The sequence below is a fragment of the Hyperolius riggenbachi genome, chromosome 6, assembly GCF_040937935.1.
Source record: "Hyperolius riggenbachi isolate aHypRig1 chromosome 6, aHypRig1.pri, whole genome shotgun sequence".
Lineage (NCBI taxonomy): Eukaryota > Metazoa > Chordata > Amphibia > Anura > Hyperoliidae > Hyperolius > Hyperolius riggenbachi.
This window is the reverse complement of record NC_090651.1, coordinates 147,322,958-147,337,198: the sequence shown is the minus strand read 5'-3', so window position 1 is coordinate 147,337,198 and position 14,241 is coordinate 147,322,958. Positions and strand designations below refer to the sequence as shown.

The 14,241-nt window shown below is 47.5% G+C and overlaps 1 protein-coding gene across 1 annotated transcript in view; it reads left to right on the top strand.

The window, feature by feature from the left end:
• The first annotated feature begins 440 nt into the window (after positions 1–440).
• The window catches only part of ASPM (assembly factor for spindle microtubules), an 88,835-nt gene continuing 75,034 nt past the window's right edge, over positions 441–14,241 (top strand). The window contains exon 1 of the mRNA XM_068240054.1: positions 441–814. Coding sequence (XP_068096155.1) covers positions 569–814 — 246 coding nt within the window. The 5' untranslated portion in view covers positions 441–568. The remainder of the gene's footprint in view (positions 815–14,241) is intronic.

Sequence of the window (14,241 nt, the reverse complement as noted above, 5' to 3'; positions counted from 1 at the left end):
TCGCAATCGCATGGTGGAAATTGAAACGCGATTGCGATCGCGATCGCATTTCATAGTGGAAAAGAGCCCTAAGGGAGACTTGCCAAAGGTCTCTTACTGAATTAGTGCTGGCTTACTGAACAGGCAGAGCCGAGATTCGAACCCTGGTCTCCTGTCCTGTGTCAGAGGCAGAGCCCTTCCATTACACCATCAGCCAACTGCAATTATCGTGAGCTGTTGTTCCCTGACACAAGTGACAACCAGAATTCTCTTGCAGCATCCACCCTGGCTGTATGTACACAGCGTTTAAAATAATTCTCGCCTTTCCAATTGGCTGTGCTTCTGTTACCGCCCCTTCTCCAATAGCGAGCAAATTCCATTGGATGAATCGACTCACTCTCTCCTGTTACTATTGGCTGAAAAGGAAAACAGAACTGGCAGCGTGAGAAGGGAGAACCTATCATGTTACGGCGCAGTTTGAATTCTGGAGACGAGGAGAAGGTGGTAGTAGTCAGGTCTTGCCGCCAGTGACAATCCCGGAGTGCTTCGTATTACAGGGGGAGTCGCAGCTGTGCTGTGTACCTGCAGGATGCTGTCCATCTCTCCTCCTGCGGGAGGACCCGGGCAGAAGCCAAGCGCAGAGGAGACCCCTGTGCTCTGCCTCACACACTTCTCCCGGCCTCCCTTTGTCAGCTTCGGTTGTGTTCCGCCAGGCTCGGCCCGGAGTGCAGTGCTGCTGCTGAAGAACCCCTCGCCTGACCTAGCCCAGGTGACTGTGCACAAGCTGCCCGAACACCGCGGCTTCCTGGTCCAGGACACTGACCTCCTCATACAGGTGAGTGACTAGAGGGGAGGGAGAGCGGCTCCTCCTGCTGCCCTCACATTGCCAGGTACTGACAGGGCACGCTGTCCACGCCAGGCGCTGACACTGGGCAAACTGCTAGTGCCACATACCATCTAATGCTAGGTACACACCATACAATCTTCTGTTAGATTTACCTGCCATATAGATTTTTTTTTCCAACATGTTAGAAAAAAAAAATCTATCTTGCAGGAAAATCTAATAGAAAACTGTATGGTGTACACTAAGCATCCTTTGATGAATTGATGCCATACAATTTTCTGTTAGATCTATCTGGCAGGTACCTCTAACAGAAAATTGTATGGCGTTTACCTAGTATGACAGGCTACACTTGTCACATTGCTGCCAGGCACTAACACCACCAGGATCTAAGCTTTGAACAGACATTGGAATAGTCATTTGTAACGAATGACCGGTATTGATTTATCGGACGACTATCGGTATGAAAAATATAGCCAAATGATTGAGTGACTGATATCCCATATTCTGAGGGGAACAATTCTGAAGACTATTGTGCAGTTGACTACAAACAACATTGTAATAGGATACTTGTAAAGCTAGGTACACACGATCAATTTTCTGGCAGATTTAACCACTTCAGGATTCGGCGTACGCATATATACGCCCCTGAATCCTGAAGTGGATTCCATGGAAACGGCCGCTCGCATGAACACTCACGTGAACACCCTGCGAGCCGATCGGCGGCTCGCAGGGTAAATGTAAACACACGGGGAAGATCTTCCCCCGGTGGTTACATGTATATGGCCGTATACTACGGTATACCGTAGAGGAGATCGGCGATCCCCGGCCTCTAATTGGCCGGGGATCGCCGGCATCTGATAGGCTAAAGCCTATCCCATTAGGCGCAGGACGGAAATCCGTCCTGCGCCGCTCACAGGGGGAGGGAAGGGGAAGGAGGCCAGGAAGCGCTGCGGAGGGGGGCTTTGAAGAGCCTCCCCCCCCCCCCCCCCCCCCCGCAAGCGCAAGCAGCCGGCGGTGATCAGACCCCCCCCAGCAGGTGATCCCCCTAGTGGGGAAAAAAGGGGGGGAAGTCTGATCGGCCTGGCTGCAACCTGATCTGTGCTGTGGGCTGGAGAGCCCACGCAGCACAGATCAGCACAAAATAGCGTGGTACAGAAGTGGTTAATGTCAGATCAACTATTTCTGACAGGTCTGATTTCTGATCGCTTTTCCATAGAAGTGAACGGAAAATTGATCGGAAATCAGATCGAACATGTTGGAAATAATTGACAGAATATTGCATTGTGTGTACCTAGCATAAGAATGGAGGTGCCCAGGTATGAAAATAATAAACAAATAAAACACACACGTTTTGAGAGTACTAGCCCCCACTCTCAGCTAAATACACAGTACCTTGCAGCAAGGAGAATATGGGCGTACATTTGAAATCGGCGCCGGTAGACTTGGGCGCAGGATACAGCGGTATATGGCTGATCCTGCTTCTGCACAAGTCCGGGCCGATTTAATTACTATTCCCCCTCCAGGCCGACATGGATAGTGGGGGAATGAAATAATTCGGCTTCCAGCGATTGCTGAAGGCCGAATTATTATGTTTTTAAGCAACTTCGGCTCTGTCTTCTGACGGAGCCGACGTTACTCACTGAGCGCTTCAATAGGAATGATTCCTATTGAAGTCTATGGAGGCGCCGGCTGCGCCCAAATCTAGCAGCGCTGAAAAGCACTGCTCCGGAATATGGGCATCAGGCACTGAAATCACCAGACATCACTCTGCTGCTTTGTACAGATATTGGAAAAAAGTCAATTGCAATGAATAACTGATATTGCTGAATTGAACGACAATCGGTATAAAAAAAGTAGCCAAACAATTATGAGCGACCGATATCACATATTCTGGGTGATCCCACTGGCGCATCAGTTCTGATGACTATTGAGCGGTCAACCGGTGTGTACCCTGTCATTCAAAAGACATTGTTAGAGTATGCGTGCATGTGTTGTGTGGAACGTCGCTTGCGTGTGGAGTATTTGTAGGAAATATTTGTTTGGCATATTGATGTATGTTTCATTTTGTCGGTTAATGTTATTTGAGTGATGTTTCTCGTTTGTGGTCTGTAGGCTACTTGTACACTAAGACGTTGCGTTAGGTGCCACGTTAAGGTCGCATAACGTGCACCTAACGCGACGCCTGGTGCTCTTCGTTGTGGACGTCAGAGTGAGCCGCGTTGTGCAGCTCACTCTGGCGTCCGTGATGCGTACTCATGTGCGCATGCGGAATCACGTGGTCCCGCCGGCCAATCACCGCACAGAGCGGCCGCTCCTGGAAGTAAACACTGCACGTCACAACGTGCAGTGAATATTAATTAGCCATGTGCCTGGCCGCTCTCCGCTCCTCCCCAACATGACTGCGCATGTGCAGACAGTCTAACGCGGCTTAAGCCGCTCTAACGGCGTAGCATGCTGCACTTCCTTAAGAACGTGCAGCGTTACATGTAACGCAACGTGGGCTGTGTGAACAGCCCACTTGTGTTACATTGCTGTGCGTTGGGGAGCGTTACAGGCTGCACTAACGTGCGCCTGTAATGTCTTAGGGCCTGTTTCCACTACACGCAGATTCTGCATGCAGAAAACTGACTCCACTGAATGCCTATGGGAAATCTGCATCAGAAAAATCACGTTCAGTGGAAACAGGCCCATAGGCATTCATTGGAGTCAGTTTTCTGCATGCAGAATCTGCGTGTAGTGGAAACAGGCCCTTAGTGTGTAAGCAGCCTTAAAGAGACTCTGTAACAACAAAAACCTCCCCTGGGGGGTACTCGCCTCGGGTGGGGGAAGCCTCCGGATCCTAATGAGGCTTCCCACGCCGTCCTCTGTCCCACGGGGGTCTCGCTGCAGCCCTCCGAACAGCCGGCGACAGAGCCGACTGTAGCTTCAATATTTACCTTTGTTGGCTCCAGCGGGGGCGCTGTGGCTGCTTTCGGCACGGAAATAGACAGAAATACCCGATCTCCGTCAGGTCCGCTCTACTGCGCAGGCGCCTGGAAACTTGCGCCTGCGCAGTAGAGCAGACCCGACGGCGATCGGGTATTTCCGCCTACTTCGGAGCCGACAGCCGTCAGAGCGCCTGCGCAGGAGCCGGGAAGGTAAATATTGACGTCACCGCTGCACGGAGGGCTGCAGCGAGACCCTTGACGGATGGAGGACGGCGTGGGAAGCCTCATTAGGATCCGGAGGCTTCCCCCACCCGAGGTGAGTACCCCCCAGGGGACGTTTTGTCGGGACAGTTCCTCTTTAAAGGATACCCAAGCGAGAGCAAGAAGTTCTGTTTAAAGGGAACCTTAACCGTGGATAAAAAAAAAAAGTTTTCCTTGGGGCTTTCCCAAGCCTCCTGTAGCCGTCCTGTGCCCGCACAGCTCCTCCAGTGTCCTCTGGTCCCCCGCCGCGGCTTAGTTTCGTTTTCGGCGACTGACAGTCGTCGTCCTATTCAACCGCATTTCCTGACGTAAAGCACGTCCATGGAATGCATTCCCCGTCGTAAAGCACGTCCGAATGACGCACTTTACGTCGGGGAATGCGGAAGAATAGGACGCGTTGCAGGACGACTGGCAGTAGGCTGAAAACGAAACTAAGCCACGGCGGGGGACCGGAGGAAACTGGAGGAGCTGCGCGGGCACAGGACGGCTGCAGGAGGCTTGGGAAAGCCCCAGGTAAGTGAAACTTTTTTTTTTTTTAATCCACGGTTAAGGTTCCCTTTAACTTACCTGGGGCTTCTTCCAGCCCCCTGCAATCTTATTGGGTCCCTTGCTGTAGTTTTGAACCTCTCCAAAAGTTCTGTAAGTTACACACGCATGCGCGGCCAAAGCTGCACACCACCTGGATTGTGCTCTAATGGCCGGGAGCATTCTGTGCATGCACAGTTTTTCTCTCTACGGACTGTGCATGTGCAGAATGCTTCCAGCCGCTTGGGCACATCAAGGAGGCACGGGCTGGAAGAAGCCCCAGGAAAGCTATACAGAACTTCTTGCTCTTGCCTCGGGTATCCTTTTAAAGAGAACCCGAGGTGGGGATCTTAGAACAAAATCTATACACAGAGGCTAGGTCTGACTATAGTGCCCAGCCTCTGTTGCTAGTTGAATCTCCCCTAAGTCCCCCCTGCGCTCCGCTCTAGCCCATAAATTACAGCCGCGCTGTCGGGCAATGTTTACCTAGCTAATGTCCCTCACGCCGCTCCCCCGCCTCCTGCAGAGTGCCGGTCCCCGCCCGTGTCCCTTCCCTCCAATCAGTGGGGAGGGAAGGGGCGGGGACCGGCGCTCTGCAGGAGGCGGGGGGAGCGGCGTGAGTGACACTAGGGAGATAAACATAGCCCGCTGCGACACGCTGCGTGTCGACAGTGCGGCTATAAATTATGGGGGAGAGCGGAGCGCAGGGGGAATTTAGGGGGGATTCAACTAGCAACAGAGGCTGGGCACTATAGCAAGACCCAGCCTCTGTGTATAGATTTTATTCTAAGATCCCCACCTCAGGTTCTCTTTAAAGCAGGGCTTTTCAACCTTTTAACTAATAGTACCACTTTTATCTCCTGAAAATTTTGAAATACCACCAAGTGTGCCTGCGCAGTAGATTGGACGCAATCGGGCTTGGCTGTTTCTGCTGGAGCCGGAACGGAGAGCAGCTACTGCGCATGCACACACACCGACAAGAACTTTGGGGCTCCCAGCGCTGAATACCCTCTACTGAGGCGGATGGGAAGCCTCTTTAGGATACAAAGGCCTCCCCCTCCCTGAGGTATGTACCCTCCGGGGCACTTTTTTCTTACAGGTACACTCTAAGAACGTAGAAAGTGAAGTCCGCACGATGTCGGTAGAATCAATATGGCTTTATTCAATCGTTACACATAACAAGCTAAAAGCCAGCACCACATGCTGACATGTTTCGGGCGTTACACGCCCTTAATCAACGCCCGAAACATGTCAGCATGTGGTGCTGGCTTTTAGCTTGTCATGTGTAACGATTGAATAAAGCCATATTGATTCTACCGACATCGTGCGGACTTTACTTTCTACGGTCTTGGATCTGAGGTCTTGGCAGCCTGCTTTCCTGCACTGTCGGTGGATGGAGGTTGTGAGCGGAGTTCCACATTTATAGTACACTTTAAGAAAAGAGGGCATATGGGAGGGGGAAAGTAGGAGGCATTGGTGGGGGAAAAGGTTACAATTAGATTGCTAGCCTACATATTGTCAGTATTGGCAATCTGTAGGTAGATTGCCAATATAGGTAGCCTTGCAAGTTCCTTCACCCCCCCCCCCCACTTAATTATGGGTAGCCTGGTCCCACCACCAGAGAGCTGAGGCAGTGACTCCCCACAAAGTTAGGCTCCCCCTTGCTCACGCCTTTCTGTGCTTCCCTGCAAAATAGGTCACAGCTCAGATCATCGGTAAGCCAGCTGCAGTGAAGAGACAGCAAGGCAAACGGTGCACGGTGACGGTGTGTATACTTCAAATACATGAGGTGAACAGTGATGTCAACTTCTGTATCTGTGCCACCACTGTGCACCGTTCTCCTGGCTGTCTCTTCCCCACTGATCTGAGGTCTGAAGTATGCCGTAGAGCAGCACAGCGAGGGTGGGGGAGAAAACTTTGTGGAGACTGGACAGTACCAGGACAAGTGGCAGGCAAACCTGGTCACCACCAGTAGTACGAGTACCACAGGTTGCAAAGCCCTGGTCTAGAGAGATTAGCTTGTTCAATTACGCCTTATCAGCTAGTAAACTGCAAGTGTAAATTAGAAAAAAGAACTTTTTTTTTTTTTTTTTTAGCAGCTATTTCATATGGCAATATTCCACATGAGCAATAAGTATCACTGGACGCAATCTTGTAATATAATTCAGATTTATGTCTTTGGACAAAAGAAAGGCAGCAAGTTTCCTCTATAACTGAGTCAAATGCAATCATAAATAATCTCCGTGTTCCACACTATAGATAGTTACAGGCAGAATGATTAAAGCTCACAGTTCCTTATCGGATTTTGCAGGAGATCGCGCTCTGCCTTTAGTCTCCAAGCGGCGATCACCACTCGGAGACTGTCGAATTATCCCGCACAGCGCTGTACTGGGGACCGGCGTGCGACACTGCTGTCCCCTTCATTGTCTCAGGGGCTGTCATAAAATAAAGACATTTTATTAGAAAGATAAACAAACATAAGTATCTGTTAAAAAAAACCCCAAAACAAACATGGGGGGGGGGGGGGGGGGAGAATCGGACCGTACCAACACTGTTGGTGGGGAGAAAGGGGGGGGGGGGGAATTACTTGTGTGCGACCCTGCAGTGAGACCTTAAAGCTGCAGTGGCCTTTTTCAAGAAAAATGGCCTGGTCTTTAGGGGGTTTAACACTGCAGTCCTCAAGTGGTTAAAAACAAAGAAAACCCTGAGAATCCCAATGAGGCGGTCGATTAGTCCAAAACATGTCGGTTCTTAAAGATTTTAACTGATTACTTTTTTTCGCTACAGTGGTCCTTTTTAAAAATGGTAGCTTGATAACAACCGTGAAGGTCAGGATGCACTGCTGCATTGCTGAGCTTATTTCAGTAATGTGTCATGTGCTGTGTAGCAGTGTGTTTTGACAATGGACTGCTGCATGCATTTCTGTACCAACACAGTGTTGTCTCATTTCAATTAATACTGCAACGCAAAGCAACACACGTGCCATACATTTTAGTAAAGAGAAGTAAATGGTTGGCATTCCAAAAAATTGGTTCAGAAAGATCTGTAATTCATGCTGCAATTAATCTAATCCAATGTTTGAAAACAACAAAGTACCTCTTTATAAAGAAAAAACAGTGCAAGTTCGTCTGGAAAACACCTCAACAACAACAAATCACCACAATGCGCCATAAATAAATACATTTGAAGTAGCCCAAGAAAAAGAGGGTCGCCCTCGTGGAGGACTCAGCACAAGACTGTTTGAGGAGTTTGGGCCTGAAGGAAGCTGATGGATGAGGTAGTGGTCAGAGCAGGATAACCACTGCACGTCCTTCATCAGCATCCCGCCCTCCTGCTCGTCGAGCAGCAGCTGAAGTGGGTAAACGCACTGCTCCCTCCAGTGCACCCTCCAGAGCTCACCCTGAAATTGAAGCTGGTAAGGGCAGCCAGTCCTCAGTGGCCTCTTCTGCTCCCTCCACTGTTCCCTCCACTGTTCCCTCCACTGTTCCCTCCTCATCTTCCCGTGCAGGCAAGAGGTAGACCCTGCCCAGCGACGCCTTTCCGGGTGTGACCAAGGTTCTGCCCTGAGCTCCTGGCCGTAGGCTCATCCGGCTGCTGAACAGGTTGCTTGCCCAGGCCATGTGCTTCCAGCTGCTGCCATACTCCCATGTGCAGGAGGGGAGGACAATACGCGCACTCCTGCAGTATGGGATCCCAGAGCGGCGAATCCCCAGCCTCCACTACTTCTCCCGCACAGCAATACCAGCAATGCACCAGTTTGTGGTGGCAAACATGGCCCATTCGCTCAATCACTCCGTGGGCGAGTGGGTCCATGTCACCATGGACTCTTGGAGCAGCCGATTTGGGACAGACCGCTACTGTCCTTCACCGTGCACTGGGTGAGTTTGGAAAGGGGGTGAGGGCACAGCAACAAATGGCACAGCAGCAGTAGCCCAGTTGGTGGTGCCACCCTGCGGGGTCAGGGGAAGATGCAGCAGGCTCCTCTGATCCGGTTCCCTCCAAGAATCTCCGCCTCAGCAGCAGCGTCAAGCCCTGCCACTGCCAATCGCTGCTGGAGATGTCCAGCCTGGGGAAGGAGAAGCTGATGGCCTTCAACTCCTAGCTGCCCTCAGAGAGCAGGAGCAGAAGTGGCTGACCCCCCAAAGACTTCAGAGTCGGATTGGTGGTGTCCGAAAACGGGGCAAACCTACTGGCCGCCCTCAGCAGAGGACACTTCAGCCATGTCACCTGTTTGGTCCACGTCCTAAATCTGGTGGGGCAGAGGTTCCTGTGCACCTACCAGGGGATGGACGCACTGCTGGAAGGGGCGTGGAAAATTGTGCACCATTTCCGCTGCTCTGCCCCTGCCTCCGCGATCTTGGCTGACCAGCAGTGCGAGGGCCTGCAACAACACCGTGTCATCATCGCTGTACCAACTCGCTGGAACTACACCCTGGCAATGTTGTAGAGGCTGTGCCAGCACAGGAGGAATGTCGCCCGCTACATCGTTGATGTCTCTGGCACCACACACCTCCAGGTTCTTCCCAATGCAGACTGGGGGCAGATTGGGCAGGTGTGCTTGGTGTTGGCTCCCTTCCTGCAGGGAACCAACATGGTGCTCTGGGAGTGGACGTCTGTCTGAGAGTGGGTGCCCATGGTTTGCCTGCTGGACAGGGCGGCATTTGATCTGCTGGAAGCGGGAGGGGCAGCCCATATGCTGTGCTTTCTGTGCAGGGACCCCAGGGTGATCCAGATGCGGCAGAGGGAGGACATCTGGATCACCATGATACTGGACCCACGGCTGAAGGGGAAGCAGTAGCTCTCTGCTGGTCAGCAATTATAGGAAGCGTTTGCTGCAATAGCCAGTAAAGGCTTTTCTATTGATTTTTGAGAAGTGTATGAATAATTTTGGACACTTTTTGCTCAAATGTAAATAATAGCTGAGAAATGGCCCCCCCCCCCACACAATAATGCATCTTGTACATTGTACACCTATGTCATTTCCCATTAAAAAATACTTGCTGGTTAAATAAAAGTAACTTTTTAAAGGGATACTGTAGGGGGGTCGGGGGGAAATGAGTTGAAGTTAGCCGGGGCTTCTAATGGTCCCCCGCAGACATCCTGTGCCCGTGCAGCCACTCACCGATGCTCCGGCCCCGCCTCCGGTTCACTTCTGGAATTTCAGACTTTAAAGTCTGAAAACCACTGCGCCTGTGTTGCCATGTCCTCGCTCCTGCTGATGTCACCAGGAGCGTACTGCGCAGACCCAGTATGGTCTGTGCCTCCGCCGTGCGCTACTGGTGACATCAGGGGAAGTGAGGACACGGCAACGCAGGCGTAGTGGTTTTCAGACTTTAAAGTCTGAAATTCCAGAAGTGAACCGGAGGCGGGGCCGGAGCATCGGTGAGTGGCTGTGCCGACACAGGATGCCTGCGGGGGACCATTAGAAGCCCCGGGTAAGTTCAACTCATTTCCCCCCTACAGTATCCCTTTAAAGAGAATCTGTACTGTGAAAATCTTACATAGATAAATGTACCTGCCTGTTTGTAGTCTTCTCCTAGCCCCCTCTGTGACATGTTCGCTGCTCCTGCTGTTTTTTTGGTGATAAAATCACTGTTTTATTCATTGTTTTTTGTAAACAATGAAGATGGCCGCCAAACAGGAAATGCATCATCAGAGCAGGTGCCTGTTTGCAGAGGCTCCTCTCAAACTTGACTGTTGACTTGCTGTAATATTTCTCCCACTTGTTGCCTTGGCTGCTTGTCTGGGCTTTGAACTGTTCTTTCTGCCCTCACAGCTGTTCACAAGGTCACAGACAGGCTGGCTGTGAGCAGAGATGCTGGCTGTGACTAATAAAGCACACACACAGAGCCTGCAGAGGGCGTGGGGGAGGTGTGCATAACTTCTCCCTATCACGGCACATTCCTCTCTGGGCTGACAAGGCTTGACAAAGGAAAGAAGATTAGATATAATACAGAGACAGTGCAACTAGAAAAGGCTGCAGTAAGCCAGGCCAAATTAGAACAGGTATAGGAACTTATAGGATAGAAGAAATAAGGCTGAACATTTTGTTACAGAGTCTCTTTAAGTCAAATTTGCCAGGGGTATGAATAATTATGGGCAGCAGTGTGTCTGTCTATCTATATATCTACATCATTTCATGTTAAACCGGGTTTGAAAGCAATTTACAGGCCATTCGTCATTCCGAATGTAATGCAGAAATCGGACTTGAAACCGCATTCGAATCGATATTCCATTTCTATTAGTAATCACAATCATGGCCAGTCTGGAAGTGGGTGGAGTCGTGATTACTCAAATCCGTGATCGGGGGTATCAAGCACCCCTGCTCAAGGCTTGTGTTTGCAAAATAAATAAAATAGGAAAGGAAGAAGGAAACAGTTGAAAAAGGATAGTTGAAAAATATGTGGAGAAATTACAGTTAAGGCTGCTTTCACAGTGCAACGTTAAAGTCGCACGTTATAAAAAGTAATAACGCAGACTAACGCACAGCAACACAAAGTATGTGTGACATTCACAGTGCTCACGTTGCGTTGTGTGTAAGGTGTAGCAATATTTAGAAAGCGCTGCATGCTGTGCGTTATTAGCTGCGTTGGACTGTTTGCACATGCTCGGTAATTTTTTTTTATTTTTTTTTTTATTTATTTATTTTTTTTAAATGTGACGCATGCGCAGTTTTCAGTATGCGGCGAAAACGGCCCACCACGTTACACAACGTAGTTTAAAACAACGTCCAACTTCAAAACCAACATGCGTTGTGTTAGGGGCACCTTGTGCGACTTTAATGTCGCATCAAACGCAACGTCCCACTGGGAAAGAGGCCTAAAACTAAAAAATGGTAGTTGGAAAATGGCAGTTGAAAAATGACAGTTGGAGAATGACAGTTAAAATCTGTTAGTGGAAAAGATGATAGTAGAAATTTGGCAGTTTGGAGAATGATAGTTTTAAAATGGCAGTTGGAAAATAACTGAAAATACATGAAAATGAAAAATACAGTTGTGAGTTGAAAAAAAAAAACAAGATCTACTTACCTGTTACTTCCTCTCGTCCCTGGCAGCCTATCTGTCCCTTGCCGCAGCTCCAGTGTCCCTGGATCCCATCCATTGCAGATGCCCACCTCGCCAGGTTTACAGTTGGAAAATGGCAGTTGAAATTTGACAGTTAGAAAATTGCAGTTGAAATTTGGCAGTTGGAATATGGCAGTTAAAATTTTGCAGTTGGAAAATGGCAGTTGGAAAATGTGACAGTTGGAAAATGGCAGTTGGAATATGGCAGTTGGAAAATGGCAGTTAACCACCTAAGCTCTCAGTCGTTTTCACTTTATGCATCCGAGCAATGTTCACCTCCCATTCATTAGCCTATAACTTTATCACTACTTATCACAATGAACTGATCTATATCTTGTTTTTTCCGCCACCAATTAGGCTTTCTTTGGGGGGTACATTTTGCTAAGAGCTACCTTACTGTAAATGCATTTTAACAGTAAAGGTGGCCATACATGGTACAATTTTTTTTCATCCAATTTTACCAATTCTATGTAGTATAAGGGAACTGCCTAAATTATCTTTTCAGTATATTCACTTAATTTACCCTTATACTACATAGAAATGGTAAGATTGTATGAAAAAATTGTACCATGTATGGCCACCATAAGAATAAGAAAAAAAAATGAGAAAAATTCATTATTTGTCAGTTTTTCGGCCATTATAGTTTTAAAATAATACATGCCTCCATAATTAAAACCCACGTATTGTATTTGCCCATTTGTCACGGTTATTTCACCGTTTAAATTATTTCCCTATCACAATGTATCGCGTCAATATTTTATTTGGAAATAAAAGGGCATTTTTTTCCGTTTTGCATCCATCACTATTTACAAGCTAATAAAAAAAATAGAGAGAAATAGACCCTTAGGTAAATATTTATGGGTTTTTTTTTTTGTTTTTTTTTAATTAAACCTTTTATGTGGGCATTTTTGGGAGGGTGGGATATTTTATTTGGGGAAATATTTGTGTATTGTAATGTTTTTTTTACTTGTAGTTTTTACTTCTTGGCCACAAGATGGCAATCTTGATTTTGTTTACATGACGTCACTCTAAGCGTACAATGTACGCTTAGAGGGACATAGCTTCAGAAAAAGCGTAGCTTCCGAGAGAAGCTGTCGCTTTTTCAGCGGGGGAGAGGAATCCGTGATCGGGCACCATAGCCCGATACATTAATTCCTGGGCTACCGAATCCGCGGCCGGGAGTGCACGCGCGGGATCGGCCGCGGGAGCGCCCCTGTCCTCGACGTTTTTATACGTCAAGGAGGACAAAGTGGTTAAAATTTGACAGTTGGAAAATGGCAGTTAAAATTTGGCAGTTGGAAAATGGCAGTTGGAAAAAAAGCAGTTGGAAAATGGCAGTTAAAATTTGACAGTTGGAAAATGGCAGTTAAAATTTGACAGTTGGAAAATGGCAGTTAAAATTTGACAGTTGGAAAATGGCAGTTAAAATTTGACAGTTGGAAAATGGCAGTTAAAATTTGACAGTTGGAAAATGGCAGTTAAAATTTGGCAGTTGGAAAATGGCAGTTCAAATTTGACAGTTGGAAAATGGCAGTTCAAATTTGACAGTTGGAAAATGGCAGTTCAAATTTGACAGTTGGAAAATGGCAGTTCAAATTTGACAGTTGGAAAATGGCAGTTCAAATTTGACAGTTGGAAAATGGCAGTTCAAATTTGACAGTTGGAAAATGGCAGTTCAAATTTGACAGTTGGAAAATGGCAGTTCAAATTTGACAGTTGGAAAATGGCAGTTCAAATTTGACATTTGGAAAATGGCAGTTCAAATTTGACAGTTGGAAAATGGCAGTTAAAATTTGACAGTTAAAATTTGACAGTTGGAAAATGGCAGTTGGAAAATGGCAGTTGGAAAATGGCAGTTGGAAAATGGCAGTTGGAAAATGGCAGTTGGAAAATGGCAGTTGGAAAATGGCAGTTGGAAAATGGCAGTTGGAAAATGGCAGTTGGAAAATGGCAGTTAAAATTTGGAAAATGGCAGTTGGAAAATGGCAGTTAAAATTTGACAGTTGGAAAATGGCAGTTAAAATTTGACAGTTGGAAAATGGCAGTTAAAATTTGACAGTTGGAAAATGGCAGTTAAAATTTGACAGTTGGAAAATGGCAGTTAAAATTTGACAGTTGGAAAATGGCAGTTGGAAAATGGCAGTTGGAAAATGGCAGTTGTAAAATGGCAGTTGGAAAAAAGCAGTTGGAAAATGGCAGTTAAAATTTGACAGTTGGAAAATGGCAGTTAAAATTTGACAGTTGGAAAATGGCAGTTAAAATTTGACAGTTGGAAAATGGCAGTTAAAATTTGACAGTTGGAAAATGGCAGTTAAAATTTGACAGTTGGAAAATGGCAGTTAAAATTTGACAGTTGGAAAATGGCAGTTAAAATTTGACAGTTGGAAAATGGCAGTTAAAATTTGACAGTTGGAAAATGGCAGTTAAAATTTGACAGTTGGAAAATGGCAGTTGTAAAATGGCAGTTGGAAAAAAGCAGTTGGAAAATGGCAGTTAAAATTTGACAGTTGGAAAATGGCAGTTAAAATTTGACAGTTGGAAAATGGCAGTTGGAAAATGGCAGTTAAAATTTGGCAGTTGGAAAATGGCAGTTAAAATTTGGCAGTTGGAAAATGGCAGTTAAAATTTGGCAGTTGGAAAA